The 19,370-nt window shown below is 47.5% G+C and overlaps 1 protein-coding gene and 3 pseudogenes across 1 annotated transcript; all 4 read left to right on the plus strand.

Moving 5' to 3' along the window:
- Positions 1–17: 17 nt before the first annotated feature.
- LOC123070326 (AAA-ATPase At3g50940-like) lies at positions 18–1,748 on the plus strand (annotated as a pseudogene).
- A 7,913-nt stretch (positions 1,749–9,661) lies between these two features.
- On the plus strand, positions 9,662–11,641 carry LOC123070330 (AAA-ATPase At3g50940-like; annotated as a pseudogene).
- A 1,572-nt stretch (positions 11,642–13,213) lies between these two features.
- Positions 13,214–15,299, plus strand: LOC123070340 (AAA-ATPase At3g50940-like; annotated as a pseudogene).
- Positions 15,300–15,780: 481 nt separating this feature from the next.
- On the plus strand, positions 15,781–19,130 carry LOC123057225 (AAA-ATPase At3g50940). The gene is made up of 3 exons (XM_044480329.1): positions 15,781–15,792; positions 17,066–18,259; positions 18,384–19,130. The coding sequence occupies exons 1-3, from the start codon at positions 15,781–15,783 to the stop codon at positions 18,918–18,920; spliced, it is 1,743 nt and encodes a 580-aa protein (XP_044336264.1). The 3' UTR covers positions 18,921–19,130.
- Positions 19,131–19,370: the final 240 nt, after the last annotated feature.

Below are 19,370 nucleotides of genomic sequence, written 5' to 3' on the forward strand. Positions count from 1 at the left end.
CCCTCACACAGAAAAGAACAAACATACAAGAGAGGAGGAGCAACAGGGAGCCATGGCGCCGTCCTACGACAAGACCATCGCGACGGCGGCCTCCCTCGCGGCATCCCTGATGCTCGTCCGCAGCCTCGCGAATGAACTGCTGCCATCCGAGGTGCGTGACGCGCTGTCCTCAGCCCTCGCCAGCCTCCGCTCGCGCATGACGTGGCAGCACACCATCGTCATCGAGGAGACCGAGGGCTGGTGCAACAACTATGTCTACGATGCCGTCAAGGCCTACCTTGCCACGCGCATCAACACCAACCTCAACATGCAGCGCCTGCGGGTCTGAGAAGATGGTTGTCAGCATGGAGGCAGGCGAGGAGATGGCAGATGTGTATCAAGGAGCGGAGTTCAAGTGGTGCCTGGTCACTCGCGAGGTCAAGGCCGACCCGGACAACGTTAGCGGCGGGGCCCGCGAGGTCAGGTCCTATGAGGTGAGCTTCCACAAGAGGCACAAGGAGAAGGCACTCAAGGAGTACCTGCCCTTCATCGTCGCCGCCGCCAAGGCCATCAACGACCAGGAGCGGAGCCTCGACATCTACATGAACCAGTACGGCGACGAATGGTCCTCCATCGTCCTCCAGCACCCCTCCACCTTCGACACGCTCGCCATGGACATGAAGCAGAAGCAGGCCATTGTTGATGACCTCGACAGGTTCATCAAAAGGAAGGACTACTACAGGAGGATCGGCAAGGCGTGGAAGCGTGGGTACCTGTTGTATGGCCCGCCGGGCACCGGCAAGTCCAGCCTCATCGCCGCCATCGCCAACCACCTTAGGTTTGACATTTATGATCTTGAGCTCACCGGGGTCGACTCCAACTCAGACCTCAGGAGGCTCCTCGTCGGGATGACCAACCGGTCCATTCTCGTGGTGGAGGACATCGACTGCACCATCGAACTCAAGCAGCGGGAGGAAGCCGACGAGGAACCTGCCACCAAGTCCAGTCGTATAGAGAAGAAGAAGGCAGAAGACAAGGTAACTTTGCATTTTTGCAGAATGAATACCTTACGTCTATGCACAAACCTCTCTGCTTCTCCATTTTGACAGCTTTCTTTCTTACCTATGCTGATGGCAAATTAATTTGGTTGCTGTCTGCATAACAGGTCACATTGTCTGGGCTGCTCAATTTTGTTGATGGCTTGTGGTCGACAACTGGGGAGGAAAGGATCATCATCTTCACCACCAACTACAAGGAGCGTCTCGACCCAGCACTCCTGCGGCCTGGCAGGATGGACATGCACATCCACATGGGGTACTGCACCACGGAGGCCTTCCGAATCCTTGCCAACAACTACCATTCCATCGACTACCATGCCACCTACCCAGAGATTGAGGCGCTGATCCAGGAGGTGACGGTGACGCCTGCAGAGGTCGCCGAGGTTCTGATGAGGAACGACGACACTGATGTTGCCCTCCATGATCTTGTCGATCTTCTGAAGTTAAAGAAGAAAGAGGCCACTGAGATCAAGTCTGAAAGTGTACGGGCGGGGGAGAAGAAAGATGATGATGTGATCAAGACTGAAAGTGTGCAGGTGGAGGAGAAAAAAGATGGCAAAGAGGTGGTGCTGAAGAATGAGTTCACAGAAAATAACGGGAGCGGCGAGGACTGCCGATACTGATTTTGACAAGAGAGAAGAGACTGAGCGTAGCACCATGTTAGATAGGTCCTACAGGAGATCCACTGGAACATACATATGTTGTGATCATTTTGACAACTAATAACATTGCATTTTTTGGACTTGTCCGGCGCACTTGTATTTAACTTAAACACAGCGTGCTTCTAAATAATTACGTAAGTGTTGTTACATACTCTATATGGAAATTTGACATCTTGCATCAGATATTGGCCTACAGAGCCATGTGACACTACACAGAGCCATCCCTCCTAGCTATGGAGGATGAACAAACGAGGCATGTGGGTTGTGGCCCATACTTGTCCACCAGAACAGAACGATCTTCATCTTCACAGAACAAGATGATGCTACTGATAAGGAATGATTGACACTCTACTTAATTAGCTAGATAGAAAAAGTAGTATGAGTCATAGTAATCTCATCACTTGCCCCAAGAGGATACGATTGAGTAGGCAGCCACTGAAGTCAGGAAGCATATACTACGTACCTCCGTCCTGGTGTATGGTCCGCTTCATATTTTGTGTCAAAGTTTGACAATAGATTTATCAAAATGTTAATGCATGGCATGAAAAATTATATCGTTGGATTCATAGTTGAACATTATTTCCAATTATATTATTTTTGCTACGTATATATCATATATTATTTGTTAAAATATGGTCAAAATATGACCCTAAATATGAGGGGGGCTAATAAACCAGGATGGAGGTAGTAGCTGTGACGACATCACCTCGCCTCAGGGGCGATTGTACCTTACGGGCACCCTCGGCACGTGCCCGGGCTCGACGGTACCGTTTAGATGAACTCCAACGAGCTAGCCAAGCCATCAGAATCGTTAAACTTGTTGAAATATGCTGGAAAATCGCGAAATTAACGCTGGAAACGAACGAACTGCACTGTCTGGGCCACTTTGACCATCTCCTTGCTTATTGGGCTTTTCTCGCTACAACTAGGAGGCCATAGGCCCATTCATTTGTTTCGTAACATGGGCTACAGGCCATGCTTTCAGCAACAAGAAGCCATTGCCTCAAAAAAAAACAAGCAACGAGAAGCCAGGATCCAGGATTCAGAATCGATCGATTGAGGTCTTGCAGTTCTATGTTGATTGCAGCAAAGCCTGCAACAAAGGGTTGAACATAAACATAAACATCGTAGATTGGACCTTGCTCGTGTATGAACGTCGAAAACTTTTAGTGAATTACCCTGCAAAAAAAACTTTTAGTGGATTATTTGGTATTGTATCTGATTTTTTTTTTACTTCTATGATATATGAAACAGAAGTGTGTGTGTTACACATGACGTTAATCCAAAGTGGATTTTAACTTATGACCGTGCCCAGGCTTTGGCAATTTGCTAGCTCCGTCACTGCCTCGCCTCGCCTGACAGACGAGTCGTACGTCGACCGGTCTTTGGTCAGAGCAGGCCGTGCGTGGAATTCCAGCATGCATGCGGAATTGAATGACAGTGGAATGAAGCTTGACAAAACTAAAGGTGCGCATAATGTACATAATACACCACAGCACACGCACCAACTCACCCCAGCACAAGTGGCAGTAGAGGCGGTTAGCTAATAGCTAGAGAAAGAGTAGGCCGCAAGGAGGACGCACCTGCATATTTTCTTCTTCTGCTGCTGCTTCTTCTCTCGAAAAGCCAAGTGACTAAGGAAGAAGCTTGGATGCCAAGAAAGCAAAGCAGCTTTCCACACGCGCTTTGTGAATCTGGCGAAAAGGGAACCCGGCCAGTCAGCAGCACTTGTACTTAGCAAAAGAAAAAGAAAAGAATCAATGAATTACTAGCTCTAAACATTGACATTGACAAGATGCAAGCGAGTGCTCGCTAATTTAGCCAAGAATCAAGCAATCAAATGTTCTGCCAGGAGGATAAATAATTAATAATGAATGAAGTAATTAATCTACATCTATGTATGTATATGCAAGTTGTGTAGCAATGTGATGTTACCTTTTGCTTTCGGCAAGAAAGATCTCCCCGTGGGGGGTTGAACAACATGCCTGGTCTATGTTGTAAGATTTGGTACAAGTGTTCCTACTCCTCGAGGGAGCCGCTTGTGTATATTTATATGGGGCAAACAATGCCTTGCCGTGGCGTACAAGAGAGACCAGAAAGAAATCCAATCTGATTCGGTATAAGAGATAGACAGGGATAAGAGAGAGAGAGAGAGAGAGAGAGAGAGAGAGAGAGAGAGAGAGAGAGAGAGAGAGATAGGTTAAGATTACATGAAGTAAACTACTCAAACTCTAACATCCTCCCTTAATCTAAACTATCCTATATTGAGATTTCTCTTGAACACTTCAAAAGACTTGGCCGGCAAAGCTTTGGTGAATCCATCAGCTACTTGATCCTTAGATGGAATGAACCGTATATCCAACTTTTTCTCTCCAACCTTTTCACGCACAAAATGAAAATCAATCTCAATGTGTTTGGTTCTATCATGAAACACTGGATTAGCAGAAAGGTAGGTTGCTCCCAAGTTATCACACCATAAACAAGATATACGAAGTTGCTTGATTCCTAACTCATGAAGCAAAGATTCCACCCAAATAATTTCAGCAGTTGCATTTGCTAGTGATTTGTATTCAGCTTTTGTACTTGACCTTGACACAGTGGCTTGTTTTCTGGCACTCCAAGAAATAAGGTTTGAACCAAAAAATACTGCAAATCCTCCAGTTGACTTTCTGTCATCAACACATCCTGCCCAATCAGCATCAGAGAAAGCACTGACAAGTGTGGAACTAGAACGTCTGAACTGAAGTCCCAAACTCACAGTATGTTTAATGTATCGTACAATCCTTTTGACAGACGTCCAATGAGTGGAGGTAGGAGCATGTAAATATTGACAAACCTCGTTTACAGCAAACGATATGTCTGGCCGTGTCAAAGTTAAATATTGTAGGGCTCCAACAACACTTCTATATTTTGTGCTCTCCTCTTCATTAAGAGGTTCTCCTTGATATGCTGAAAGTTGTTCTAAAGAAGACAATGGTGTAGGTGAGGGTTTGCAATCCTTCATTCCCATACGAGTTAGAAGTTCAGTGGCATATTTTTCTTGATTCAACACTATGCCATCCTGAGTCTTCTTAACTTCAATGCCTAAGAAGAAATGTAAATCACCAAGATCCTTCAGAGCAAATTCTGAACTCAAATCACGCAAGAGAGCATTAGTGGCATCTTGTGAAGAGCTTGAAACTATAATATCATCCACATATATGAGCACAAAAATCATTGTGTTTGCCTTATTATAAATGAAGAGAGATGTATCTGCCTTGGATGGAATAAACCCAAGATGCTTCAACTGTGAGCTTAGCCTTGAGAACCATGCTCTAGGTGACTGTTTCAGACCATAAAGAGCTTTGTCAAGCTTGCAAACATAACGAGGTGTTTGTTTATTTTCATATCCTGGTGGTTGCCTCATATAGACCTCCTCTTCCAGAACACCATGCAGAAACGCGTTCTGAACATCTAGCTGGCGAAGACTCCATCCCCTGGAAACAACAATGGCTAGCACAAGTCTTATAGTAGCAGCTTTTACAACTGGACTAAAGGTATCATCATAATCAATACCATATCGTTGCTTAAATCCTTTTGCAACTAGACGTGCTTTATATCTATCAATGGAGCCATCTGCTTTTCTTTTAATTCTATAGACCCACTTGCAGTCAATAATATTTTTACCTCTCTGACTTGGCACCAAGTGCCATGTTTTATTTTTCATGAATGCATCATACTCTTCATCCATAGCCTTTCTCCATTTAGGATCTCCAAGTGCATCACTCAACCTTACTAGTTCACCTGAAACACATAACATTCCATATGGTATAGTGCCATCCCTTCTTATTTTAGGATTTCTAATACCTTTTTGTAGCCGGGTCATGATCCTTGAAGTAGTAGCAGGCTGTTCTTGCTATTGCACATGAGATTGCATAGACTGGCTGGTGGCAGAAGATCCTGGCGACCCATCCATGTGTGCAGACTGGGCTGATGTACTGGATCCAGTAGACCCTGGTGTGGCTTGACCCGAACTAGCGACGGCCGAGTCCACAGAGTAATCCGGAGCAGAGAATCCCGAGCCTGGCGCTCCTGTCCCCTGCATGTGCGCGCCGGACGAGGGAGATCACGTGTCCTCTCCTGTCCCTTGCATGCGCGTTGACGTGGCCGATGCGGAGCGGGCAGGGGACGGCTGATTCCTCTGTCGGCTGACAGGCGTGTGATCCCGCGCGGATCCCCGCCCGTGATCCAGGGCGGATCGGCGCACAACCGTGGCAGGCGCCGCCGCATCCTCCTCGTGCTCCACGCCTGCTGCTTCTTCCTCATACACATCAAATATAGCATCATTTTGTACTGGATTTTGATCATCTTGACCATTTTGAATGTCGTTTTCTTCATGCACCTGCACAGGCATAGTACCAGGAGTAGAACTAGAAGAAATATTAGTACATTGGTTAGCACAATTGTTATCACCCCCTTGATCAAACTCCGGAAGTAGTAGAATTTCTTTTCGAAGAAGGGCACCGGCATTTGGATGAAGAGACTTGAAAGGAAAAACAGATTCATCGAAGACAACATCCCTAGATATATAGACTCTGCCAGTAGAGACATCAAGACATTTGACTCCTTTGTGTATAGGACTATAACCCAAGAAAACACATTGTTTGGAACGAAATGCAAGTTTGTGTATGTTGTATGGTCGAAGATTCGGCCAACATGCACAACCAAATATGCGGAGAGATGTGTAATCAGGAGTAATACCAAAAAGACGAGTGATAGGATTTTCAAATTTGATGACTTTACTACGAATATTGATGAGATATGTTGCAGCGAGAAAGGCCTCATCCCAGAATTTGAGAGGCATAGATGCATGAGCTAGCAATGCTAGTCCTACTTCAACAATGTGGCGATGCTTTCGTTCAGCGGAACCGTTTTGTTGGTGAGCATGGGGACAAGATACATGATGAGAAATTCCAATTTTTTGAAAAAAAGAATTAAGTTTCTCATACTCACCTCCCCAGTCCGTTTGCATGGCAAGAATTTTAGAGTTCGGTTGACGTTCAACAAGACTTTGAAAGTTGCTAAAAACTTGAAAGACATCGAATCGCTTCTTGAGCAAATAAATCCAAGTAAACTTTATAGTCATCAATAAAGCTTACATAATAGGAAAATCTACCGACTGAAGTGGGGGCTGGTCCTCAAACATCTGAGAAAATAAGTTGTAACGGAGCAGTAGATACACTAGTAGAGATGGGGTATGGTAACTGATGACTTTTTGCTTGTTGACACGCATCACAAACTGACTCAATACTAGACACAAAAGGAAGTTTATTCTTGCTAATGACATGCTGAACTATAACTGAAGATGGATGACCCAAGCGTCGATGCCACTTTTCTGAAGATGGTTTGGTGACACTCCAAGCTTGTTTATTTGACTCTGACGTAGAAGAAGATGATGTGATTGGATAGAGACCTCCCTCGCATCTTCCTCTAAGGATGACTCTCCTCGTTGCCAAATCCTTAATCACAAAAGAGTAAGGGTAGAATATGATGAGAACATTATTGTCAAGTGTAAAGCGATGAATGGAGACAAGATTTTTTGATGCATGAGGGATATGTAAGACATTGTTGAGACGAAAAATTTTCTGAGGGGTTTTAACAATTGAGTTACCAATGTGAGTAATATCCATACCAGCTCCGCTTGCCATGTGAACTTGGTCACCTCCGTGGTATTTCTCCCGCATTGTCAGCTTATCAAGCTCTCCTGTGATATGTTCGGTGGCACCCAAATCTGCATACCAATTAGTGTCGATGCCATACGAATTGGTGACGAGGTTAACCTTCTTCCTTTCCTGACGATCTTCCTTGTACCGATCCCAGCAGTCCCTGGCGCCACCAGCATGGAATTTGTAACATATCTGGCACTCGGGGTAATCCTCCTCATGCTGCTGCTGATACTGCTGCTGCGGTGGCTGGCGTTGACGCTGCTGGTAGCCGTTGTTCCCACCGGTGCGAACAGGAGAAGAGGGAGCACGATCAGAGCGACCACGCCCTCTACGTCCGCGGCCTCCTCTGCCCCGAGACTGGCCGCGCCCCTGTACATGGCATTGGCTGATGAACGAAAGCCTGGTCCGTCGCCAAGCATCTCCATCCTCTGATCAAAGGCGGATATCTGCGAGAAAAGATCATCAACAGAGATTAAATTCTTGATGGCGCCAACTGCTGCAACGATGGGATCGTAATCCCGATCAAGTCCGGCGAGGATGTAGTCCACCATCTCTCCATCTATCACCGGACGACCCGCTGCCGCAAGCTCGTCTCCGAGGCTCTTCATCTTGGTGATGAAAGCATTGCCGGACATGTTGCCCTTCTTGGTGTTGGAGATGGCGATCCTCAGGTTTGTTATTCGCGATTGCGACTGCGCAGCAAACATCGTGGTAAGGGCGGTCCATAGATCAAGGGTACTTTCCTTACCGATAACTTGCGCGAGGATTTCTGGAGTGAGCGAATTTAGCAGATAACTTAGGACCTGCTGATCTTTGGCAATCCATGGACTATAAAGTGGATTCAGCTCGATGGCCGTGGTTTTGTCTGCCTTAGCGACCTCCACTGTTTTCGGCGGCGCTGCATCGCTGCCGTCGAGAAGACCGGTCACATGCGCGCCTCGCAGGGCCGGCAGAACTTGCGCCTTCCATAGGAGGTAGTTCCCCCTTGCGAGCTTCTCTGTTGGTGGGGCGCCGAGGTTGAGGCCGACGGCACTAGAGCTCATGACGATGACGATGGAAGGGCGCTAGGGTTCTGATTTTTTGTGTTGCTAGATGATAGGGAAGAGGCTAGCTCTGTATACCATGTAAGATTTGGTATAAGTGTTCCTACTCCTCGAGGGAGCCGTGTTGTGTATATTTATATGGGGCAAACAATGCCTTGCCGTGGCATACAAGAGAGACCAGAAAGAAATCCGATCTGGTTCGGTATAAGAGATAGACAAGGATACGAGAGAGAGAGAGAGATAGAGATAGGTTAAGATTACATGAAGTAAACTACTCAAACTCTAACATACTCCCTCTGGTCCTTTTTACTCTGCATATTAGAATTCTCTGAAGTCAAACTTCACAAAGTTTGACCGTATTTATATGAAATAATATCAACATCTGCTATGCTAAAGTTATATAATATGAAACTTTAAGTCATGACACATCTAGTAGTATTGATTTCAGATTGTGAATGTTGACATTTTTTTCTATAAAGTTGACCAAACTTTACAAAGCTTGATTTCAGTCAAATCTTATATGTGAACTAAAAAGGACCGGAGGGAGTATGTATTATTCAGACAACTTGCTTTCATCAGCCAGTCAACAACGCACCCAGTGCACAACACGGATTTGGCCATCTACCTGGAACGAGTGGAAAGAAAAAAATATTTTAAAAATTAGCTCGGACACATGCTAATTACTCCCTCCGTTTTTAAATATAAGTCTTTTTAGAGATTCCAATTAAAAACTACATACAAAGTAAAATGAGTGAATCTACACTCTAACATGCGTCTATATACATTCGTATGTAGTTTTGATGTATATAGACGCATTTTAGAGTGTAGATTCAGCAAAATGAGTGAATCTACACTCTAAAATGTGTCTATATACATCTTGCTCCGTATGTAGTCTCTTATTGAAATTCTAAAAATACTTATATTTAGGAAGGGAAGGAGTAACTGCCAACTAGAGACAATCGACCACATGCACCCCTCCCTCATCACACACACCAATAGCAAAAAGACAACGATCCACCACATGAGATTCCAGAATATTAATTTATCTACTACTATGTGTTTACCTTTTTGCTAAGCAAGGCTCACTGGTGCAGACCAAGCCAAATCTCTTGTTCAGACCTCTTCCTTCCAGACCAAGACATCACTCAGTCGGTTCACCACCCACCCCACACTCACTGCCTATAAAAGCTTACCCACAGCACCCCACACTCATCTCCTCACAACCCTGTTCCACATCAGGAACAGAGAGGAGGAAGACAGCCCCCAACCAAACCCAGCACTCCATCAATCCCCTCCACACACACACACACACACACAAAAGGCCATGGCGCCATCGTACGACAAGACCATCGCCACGGCGGCCTCCCTCGCGGCGTTCCTCATGCTCGTCCGCAGCCTCGCGAGCGAGCTGCTGCCGGCCGAGGTGCGCGACGCGCTGTCCTCCGCCCTCGCCAGCCTCCGCTCGCGCATGACGTGGCAGCACACAATCGTCATCGAGGAGACCGAGGGCTGGTCCAGCAACCGCGTCTACAACTCCATCAAAGCCTACCTGGCCACGCGCATCAACGCCAACATCAACATGCAGCGCCTGCGCGTCAGCAGCGGCGAGGACGCTGAGAAGATGGTCGTCAGCATGGAGGCGGGCGAGGAGATGACAGATGTGTATCAAGGAGCAGAGTTCAAGTGGTGCCTGGTCACCCGCGAGGTCAGTGGTGACCCGAACAACGGTGGCGGTGAGCTTCAACAAGAGGCACAAGGAGAAGGCGCTCAAGGAATACCTCCCGTTCATCGTCGCCACGGCCAAGGCCATCAAGGACCAGGAGAGGAGCCTTAGCATCTACATGAACGAGCGCTACGACGAGTGGTCCCCGGTTGGCCTCCAGCACCCCTCCACCTTCGACACCCTCGCCATGGACCATAAGCAGAAACAGTCAATTGTCGACGACCTTAACAGGTTCATCAAGAGGAAGGACTACTACAGGAGGATCGGCAAGGCACGGAAGCGCGGGTACCTACTGTACGGCCCTCCGGGCACCGGCAAGTCCAGCCTCATCGCCGCCATCGCCAACCACCTCAGGTTCGACATCTACGATCTCGAGCTCACCGGGGTCGACTCCAACTCCGATCTCAGGAGGCTTCTTGTCGGAATGACCAACCGGTCCATTCTCGTGGTTGAGGACATCAACTGCACCATCGAACTCAAGCAGCGGGAGGAAGAAGACGAGGAGCAATCCAAGTCCAGTTCTACAGAAAAGAAGAAGGCGGAAGACAAGGTAAACTTTGCAGTCAGAATGAATGCCTTATGCGTATATATAAACCTCTTTGACTTCTCCTTCAATTTTTGACAGCTTTCTTCCTCACCTATGCTGATGACTAATTTGGTTGCTGTCTGCACAACAGGTCACACTGTCTGGGCTGCTCAATTTTGTCGATGGCTTGTGGTCGACAAGTGGGGAGGAAAGGATCATCATCTTCACCACCAACTACAAGGAGCGTCTCGACCCGGCACTTCTGCGGCCTGGCAGGATGGACATGCACATCCACATGGGGTACTGCACCACGGAGGCTTTCCGAATTCTTGCCAACAACTACCATTCCATCGACTACCATGCCACCTATCCAGAGATCGAGAAGCTGATCGAGGAGGTGACGGTGACGCCTGCAGAGGTTGCCGAGGTCCTGATGAGGAACGACGACACTGATGTTGCGCTGCATGATCTTGTCGAGCTCATAAAGTTAAAGAAGAAGGATGCGACTGAGATCAAAACTGAAAGTAAGAAGACAGAGAAGAAAGATGCCACTGATGACATCAAGATTGAGGCTACGCAGGTGGATGGGAAGAAAGATGGTGGTGAGATCAAGACTGGAAGTGTGCAGGTGGAGGAGAAGAAAGATGACAAAGAAGTGGTGGTGAAGAATGTTTTCACAGAAAACAGAAGCAGTTAGGAGTGCGGAAGCTAACGGTGACGAAAGAGTGCGCTTACCATGTAGATAGATCCTACAGGAGATCCATTATTGCAGCATACATATATATGTTGTGATCATTTTGACAACTAAAAACATTGCATTTTTGGAGGAGTTCGGTGCATCTGTACTTTCTAACAGTGTGTTTCTAGTAATTTGTAAGTACAGTTGCGACGAGTTACATATATGCAACTTAAACGCTCTGCATAAGATATTAGCCAAGAGCCATGTGACCCTACACACAGACAGTAGCATAGTTACTACTCCCTCCGTTCCAAATTACTCGTCGTGGTTTTAGTACAAACGGAGGGAGTACCTGGTTGCGGGATGGATAAACCCAATGATATTCTTGATGACATGCAGAAAACTAGCATATAGTGCCCTCGGATTATCCCCTAGCTAGAAGTGAATAGAGCAGAGTAATATGAGAAAAATGGAAGTATTCTCTTGGAATATAGTATATACTAGTAACTGACTGGCGTTCACTACGAACCATCGGGTGACGCAAAATAAAAAAAGAAAAAAAACACGTGCGCCGATCTGGACGGTCGACTCGATGGTAACGTAACCTCATCATCACTTTCTTCCAGAGACACAAGTAGCCATCCATCCAGCCACTGGAGTCATCCATGAGGCATATATTTGTCACTTATTGTTTCAGTTACACGACGTGGACGGGTCTTGGCCCGTGCGCGTGAGCTAGCATGGAATGGAAAGTAATGACAAGTAAAAGCATAGCACGGAATCGAAAGTAATGACAAGCAAAAGCATAGCACCACATACAAGAATGGACAGTACACACAACAGAAAATGACAGGTAGTAGAAGGAGTAGGCAGCAAGGATGATACCTGCATTTTCTGTTATGCTGTGTGTTGTGTGTGTACGTTGTTCCCCGACAGGTAGTCAGGAAGGATCACATCATCTTCTGCTTTTTTCGAGAAACTCTATATATGTATGTTGTTCCCCGACAAAAAAGAGTGCAATCCCACACAAGAGACGAACTTGGATGCCAAGGAAGCAGAGTACATGACACACACCGCTCGCTTTACGACTTTCGCGGTCCATCTGAAACGAATCCATGGAAAAAAAATATACTGCATTCAGTGGGTGATTCAGATGCAAATGCTCGCTAATTACCATAGAACCAATTGATGCCCAGAGCATATACTACTAGCCTACTGCACTCAGAATAGCAAGTGCCAGTTTCAGACTGCATCAACAATCTACCGTGTATGCACGCAAGGGGACTTAATTAATGTGGAAGGAAGCTACACCAGTTGGTTAGTGATGTGATGCTACTCTGCTACCTTTTCCAGCACCCACGCAGACGCCAGCCAACACGCATTGACGGTGGAATGGAATGTAGTAATGACAAACAAAGGCACAGTGCGGTAGGCAAAAGTAGACATGACCGAAAAATGGAGAGTAGTAGCAGAAGAAATAGGCAGCGACTCAATTTTCAGCTGTGTCTACCTCAGCAAGTTTAAGTGATTCAGATGCAAATGCTCATTAACTAGCAAAGAACCATTTTTTTCAAAAAAAAAAGAGAGATAAGTATCAATTGAAGCTTCAAAATCTGTACTGCTATACTCCCAGAACACCACATGGTTAGTAGGTGCCGGTAAGCGGTAATTACAGGCTGTATGAATAATCTGCCGTAAGTAGGAGATTGATTCCCTTGCAGGGGAAGCTAATGGCTTATTAGTGATGTGACGCTACTACCTTCTTCTAAGGAACCTATTATATTCATTCACATCTATTCCTTTCAAAGGAAGAAACACCAGTGAGTGAGTCAGTCAATCAACCCCACCCACCCCACACTCCACTCCATCCATTGCCTATAAAAGCACCACTGACCAAGATCCCCAGCTCATTCAACACCCTCTTCCACGCCAGGAACACGGAAGAACAGCCTCATTTCCCCACACCAATCTCCCACATCAACAACAGACAGAGCCAGAGCCCCAATCCCACCCACCCTAGCACGAGGAAAAACAGAGCATAAGAGACCTTAAGAGAGGCATGGCGCCGTCCTACGACAAGACCATCGCCACGGCGGCCTCCCTCGCGGCGTTCCTCATGCTCGTCCGCAGCCTCGCGAGCGAGCTGCTGCCGGCCGAGGTGCGCGGTGCCCTCTCCGCTCGCGCATGACGTGGCAGCACACCATCGTCATCGAGGAGACCGAGGGCTGGTCCAGCAACCGCGTCTACAACGCCGTCAAGGCCTACCTGGCCACGCGCATCAACGCCAACATCAACATGCAGCGCCTCCGCGTCAGCAGCACCGAGGAGGACGTCAAGAAGATGGTCGTCAGCATGGAGGCGGGCGAGGAGATGGCAGATGTGTACGAAGGAGCGGAGTTCAAGTGGTGCCTGGTCACCCGCGAGGTCAGTGGCGACCCGAACAACGGCAGCGGCGGGGGCCGGGAGATCAGGTCCTACGAGGTGAGCTTCAACAAGAGGCACAAGGAGAAGGCCCTGAAAGAGTACCTCCCGTTCATCGTCGCCACGGCCAAGGCCATCAAGGACCAGGAGAGGAGCCTCAGCATCTACATGAAAGAACGCTACGACGAGTGGTCCCCGATTGACCTCCAACACCCCTCCACCTTCGACACGCTAACCATGGACCAGAAGCAGAAGCAGTCAATTATCGATGACCTCGACAGGTTCATCCAGAGGAAAGAGTACTACAGGAGGATCGGCAAGGCGTGGAAGCGCGGGTACCTGTTGTACGGCCCACCGGGCACCGGCAAGTCCAGCCTCATCGCCGCCATTGCCAACCACCTCAGGTTTGACATTTACGACCTCGAGCTGACCGGGGTCAATTCCAACTCGGATCTCAGGAGGCTTCTTGTCGGGATGACCAACCGGTCCATTCTCGTGGTTGAGGACATCGACTGCACCATTGAACTGGAGCAGCGGGAGGAAGATGACGAGGAGGATTCCAAATCCAGTTCTACAGAAAAGAAGGCACAAGACAAGGTAAACCTTGCAGTCAGAATGAACACCTTATGAGTATATATAAACCTCTCTGTTTCTCCTTATTATTTGACAGCTTTCTTTCTTACCCATATGCTGATGACAACTTTTGTTGTTGTCTGCACAGGTTACATTGTCAGGGCTGCTCAATTTTGTAGATGGCTTGTGGTCGACAAGTGGGGAGGAAAGGATCCTCATCTTCACGACCAATTACAAGGAGCGTCTCGACCCGGCACTTCTGCGGCCTGGCAGGATGGACATGCACATCCACATGGGGTACTGCGCGACAGAGGCCTTCCAGATCCTTGCCAATAACTACCATTCCATTGACTACCATGTCACTTATCCTGAGATCGAGGCGTTGATCGAGGAGGTCTCGGTGACGCCTGCAGAGGTTGCCGAGGTTCTGATGAGGAGCGATGACACTGATGTTGCCCTCCATGATCTTGTCGAGCTCCTGAAATTGAAGAAGAAAGATGCCACTGAGATCAAGACTGGAAGTAAGCAGGCGGAGGAGAATAAAGACGCCAATGAGATCAAGACTGGAAGTAAGCAGGCAGAGGAGAAGAAAGAGGCCAATGAGATCAAGACAGAGAGTATGGAGGTGGACGGTGGCGATGAGATCAAGACTGGAAGTGTGCAGGTAGAGGAGAAGAAAGATGACAAAGAAGCGGTGGTGAAGAATGAGTTGACAGAAAACGGAAGCGGCTAGGAGCGCGGAAGCTGACGGTGACCAGCGACTACGCTACCTTGTACATAGGTCCTAAAATAAAGGAGACCCATTGGAACGTATGTTGATCATTTTGACAACTAATAGGAGTAGTGAGGCGCACCAGGGCTTGAGACATTGTGCTTCTAAATAATTTTGTAAGTACTGTGTTGCAGAAAGTTACATATATGCACCTTAACATCTTGCAAAAGATATTGCCCAACAGAGCTATGCGACGCAGAGATTATGGAGAGAACAAGCCAGGATAAAATTTGAGATCGCTATAACTAGTCGGTAGTGCTTAGCCGGAGATTGGCCACAGGGTTGATAAACCCAACTATTTCCTTGATGACATGCAGAATATTAGCATATAGTGCCCTCACATTATCCCCTAAGGCCCAAGCTGTGTAGTGGATGGAGCAGAGTAATCTGAGCAAAAAGGAAGCATTCTCTCGGAATATACTAACTGCCTGACATTCACAACGATCCATCGGTTGATGCAAAAAGAAAAGAAAAAACACGTGCACCGACCTGGACGGTCGACACCATGGTAACGCAATCTCATCATCACTTTCTCCAGACACCAGTAGCCATCCATCCAGCCACTGGAGTCATCGATTTGGCACCTGTTGTTTCAGTTGCACGACGTGGACGGGTCTTGGTCCCTGCGCGTCAGCTGGCATGGAACGGAAAGTAATGACAAACAAAAGCATAATAGCACGGAGTGGAAAGTAATGACAAGCAAAATCATGGCACTATATCAAGAATGGACAGCACAGGAAACGGTACACACAGCAGAAAATGACAGGTAGTAGAAGGAGTAGGCGGCAAGGATGATATATGCACAGCACCTGCATTCCAGGAAACTTGCGCCGCACACAGGAGTATCTCTGTATCTTCTTCCCTGCCGAAAAGGTGCAATCCCACAGAAGAAACGAACTTGGAAGCCAAGGAAGCAGAGTTCATGACACACACCGCTCGCTTTACGAATTCCGCGGTCCATCTGAAACGAATCCACGGGAAGATACTACATTCAGTAGGTGATTCAGATGCAAAATGAACATCCATTAGGAAATAATCAGTTGATGCCTCGAATATATACTACTACTGCTACTACGCTCCGGATAGTAAGTGCCAGTTTTCAGACTGCATTAACAATCTACCATATGCACAGAACGGTGATTAATTAATGCTGAAGGAAGTTACTCGGTTGCTTAGTGATGTGATGCTACCAGTACCTTTTCCAGCACCCACGCGGACGGCATCCAACGCGCAGTGACAAACAAAGGCACAGTACCATATATATAAAGGTAGCAGTAGAAGAAATAGGCAGCAAGTATGATACATGCACACAGCAACTGAATTTTCGGCTGTGTCTACCTCAGCAAGCTTACGTGATTCAGATGCAAATGCTCATTAACTAGCAAAGAAAAAGAAAAACAATCAAAAAGAGGAAAGAACCAATTGATGCTTCCAAATATATACTACTCCTATACTCCCAGAACACCACATGGTTAGTAGGTGCCGGTAATTACAGGCTGCATGATTAATCTGCCTTAAGCAGGAGATTCCCTTCCGGGACGAAATAAATTAGTGTGCAAGGAAGCTACTTGCTGATTACTCATGTGACGCTACTCTACAACCTAATGACCTACTCCCTCCGTTCCTTAATATAAGGTGTATTATTTTTTCAAAAAGTCAAACTTCTCTAAGTTTGACCGAGTTTATAGACAAAAATATCAATATCTAGAATACCAAATCATTATCACTAGATTCATCATGAACTATATTTTTACATTTTATATATTTAGTATTATAAATCTTTATATATTTTGCTGTAAAGCTGGTCAAACATAGACACTAGTTGACTTTTTGAAAAACTAATACACCTTATATTTAGGAACGGAGGGAGTATATATATTTCTCTCTGCCAAGTCCATTAATTATTCAGACCTCTTCCTTTCAGAGGAAGACGCCACACACCTCTGCCAAGTCGGTCAGTCAACCCCACCCACCCCACACTCCAATCCAATCCATCGCCTATAAAAACCACCACCCATACCCCCAGATCCCCATCTCATTCAACACACTCTTCCACATCAACAACATACAGAACCAGAGCCCCAGACCCACCCATCCACCCACCCCCACACAACAAAAAAGCAGAGCTTCAAGAGCCATGGCACCGTCCTACGACAAGACCATCGCCACGGCGGCCTCGCTGGCGGCCTCCCTGATGCTCGTCCGCAGCCTGGCGAGCGAGCTGCTGCCGTCCGAGGTGCGCGACGCGCTCTCCGTAGCCCTCAACAGCCTGCGCTCCCGCATGACGTGGCAGCACACCATCGTCATCGAGGAGACGGAGGGGTGGTCCGGCAACCGCGTCTACGGCGCCGTCAAGGCCTACCTCGCCACGCGCATCAACGCCAACATGGACATGCAGCGCCTCCGCGTCAGCAGCACCGAGGAGGACGCCAAGAAGATGGTCGTTAGCATGGAGGCGGGGGAGGAGATGCTGGATGTACATGAGGGAGTGGAGTTCAGGTGGTTCCTGGTGACCCGGGAGGTGAAGGGGGACCTGAACAACGGTGGCGGCGGGGCACGGGAGATCAGGTCATACGAGGTGCGCTTCCACAAGAGGCACAAGGAGAAGGCCCTGAAAGAGTACCTCCCGTTCATCGTTGCCACAGCCAAGGCCATCAAGGACCAGGAGAGGAGCCTCAGCATCTACATGAACGAGTACGGCGACGAGTGGTCCCCCATCGACCTCCAGCACCCCTCCACCTTCGACACCCTCGCCATGGACCACAAGCAGAAACAGTCAATTGTGGATGACCTCGACCAGTTCATCAAGAGGAAGGACTACTACAGGAGGATCGGCAAGGCGTGGAAGCGCGGGTACCTGCTGTACGGCCCGCCGGGCACCGGCAAGTCCAGCCTCATCGCTGCCATCGCCAACCACCTCAGGTTCAACATTTACGACCTCGAGCTCACCGGGGTCAACTCCAACTCCGACCTCAGGAGGCTTCTCGTCGGGATGACCAACCGGTCCATTCTCGTGGTGGAGGACATCGACTGCACTATCGAACTGAAGCAGCGCGAGGAAGATGACAAGGAGCATGCCAAGTCCAATTCTACAGAAAAGAAGAAGGCAGAAGACAAGGTAAACTTTGATGTCAGAATGAATATCTTATATGTATACATAAACGTCTCTGCTTCTCCTTAATTTCAACAGCTTTCTTTCTTACCTATGCTGATGACAATTTTGTGGCTGCCTGCACACACAGGTCACGTTGTCTGGGCTGCTCAATTTTATTGATGGCTTGTGGTCAACAAGTGGGGAGGAAAGGGTCATCATCTTCACCACCAACTACAAGGAGCGTCTCGACCCAGCACTCCTGCGGCCTGGCAGGATGGACATGCACATCCACATGGGGTACTGCACCAAGGAGGCCTTCCGGATCCTTGCCAACAACTACCATTCCATCAACTACCATGCCACCTACCCAGAGATTGAGGCGCTGATCCAGGAGGTGACGGTGACGCCTGCAGAGGTCGCCGAGGTTCTGATGAGGAACGACGACACTGATGTTGCCCTCCATGATCTTGTCGAGCTACTGAAGTTAAAGAAGAAAGATGCCATTGAGATCGAAAGTAAGCAGGCAGAGGAGAAGAAAGACGCCAATGAGATCAAGACCCAGAGTATGCAGGTGGACAAGAAGAAAATTGTTGATGAGATCAAGACTGAAAGTGTGCAGGTGGAGAAGAAAGAAGACAAAAAGGTAGTGGTGAAGAATGATTTCACAGAAAACGGAAGCGGCTAGGAGTGCGGAAGCTGACGGTGACCAGAGACTCTGTGTACCCTGTAGATAGGTCCTACAGGAGATCCATTGGAGCATCTGTCGATCATTTTGAGAACTACAAATATTCCCTTTTTTTAGTAGTTCAACACACCTGTACTTAACAGTGTGCTTCTAAATAACTTTGTAAGTACTGTCGCAACAAGTTACATATATGCAACTTGACATCTTACATAAGATCCGACGTCTTGCCATGTCACCCTACACACAGCCAACCCTCAGACACAAGCAGAGGCTGCATAGTTACCTGCTAGTTACCATGAGATGATGGAGAGAACAAGCCAGGATAAAATTTGGGACTAGCATTAATATGCCAGGCCCAACTAGTTAGTAGTGCTTAGCAAAGATTGGTTGCAGGATGGATACACCCAATAATGTTCTTGATAACTGAAGAAAATTAGCATATAGTGCCCT

This window comes from Triticum aestivum, chromosome 1A (assembly GCF_018294505.1).
Source record: "Triticum aestivum cultivar Chinese Spring chromosome 1A, IWGSC CS RefSeq v2.1, whole genome shotgun sequence".
NCBI classification, from domain to species: Eukaryota; Viridiplantae; Streptophyta; class Magnoliopsida; order Poales; family Poaceae; genus Triticum; species Triticum aestivum.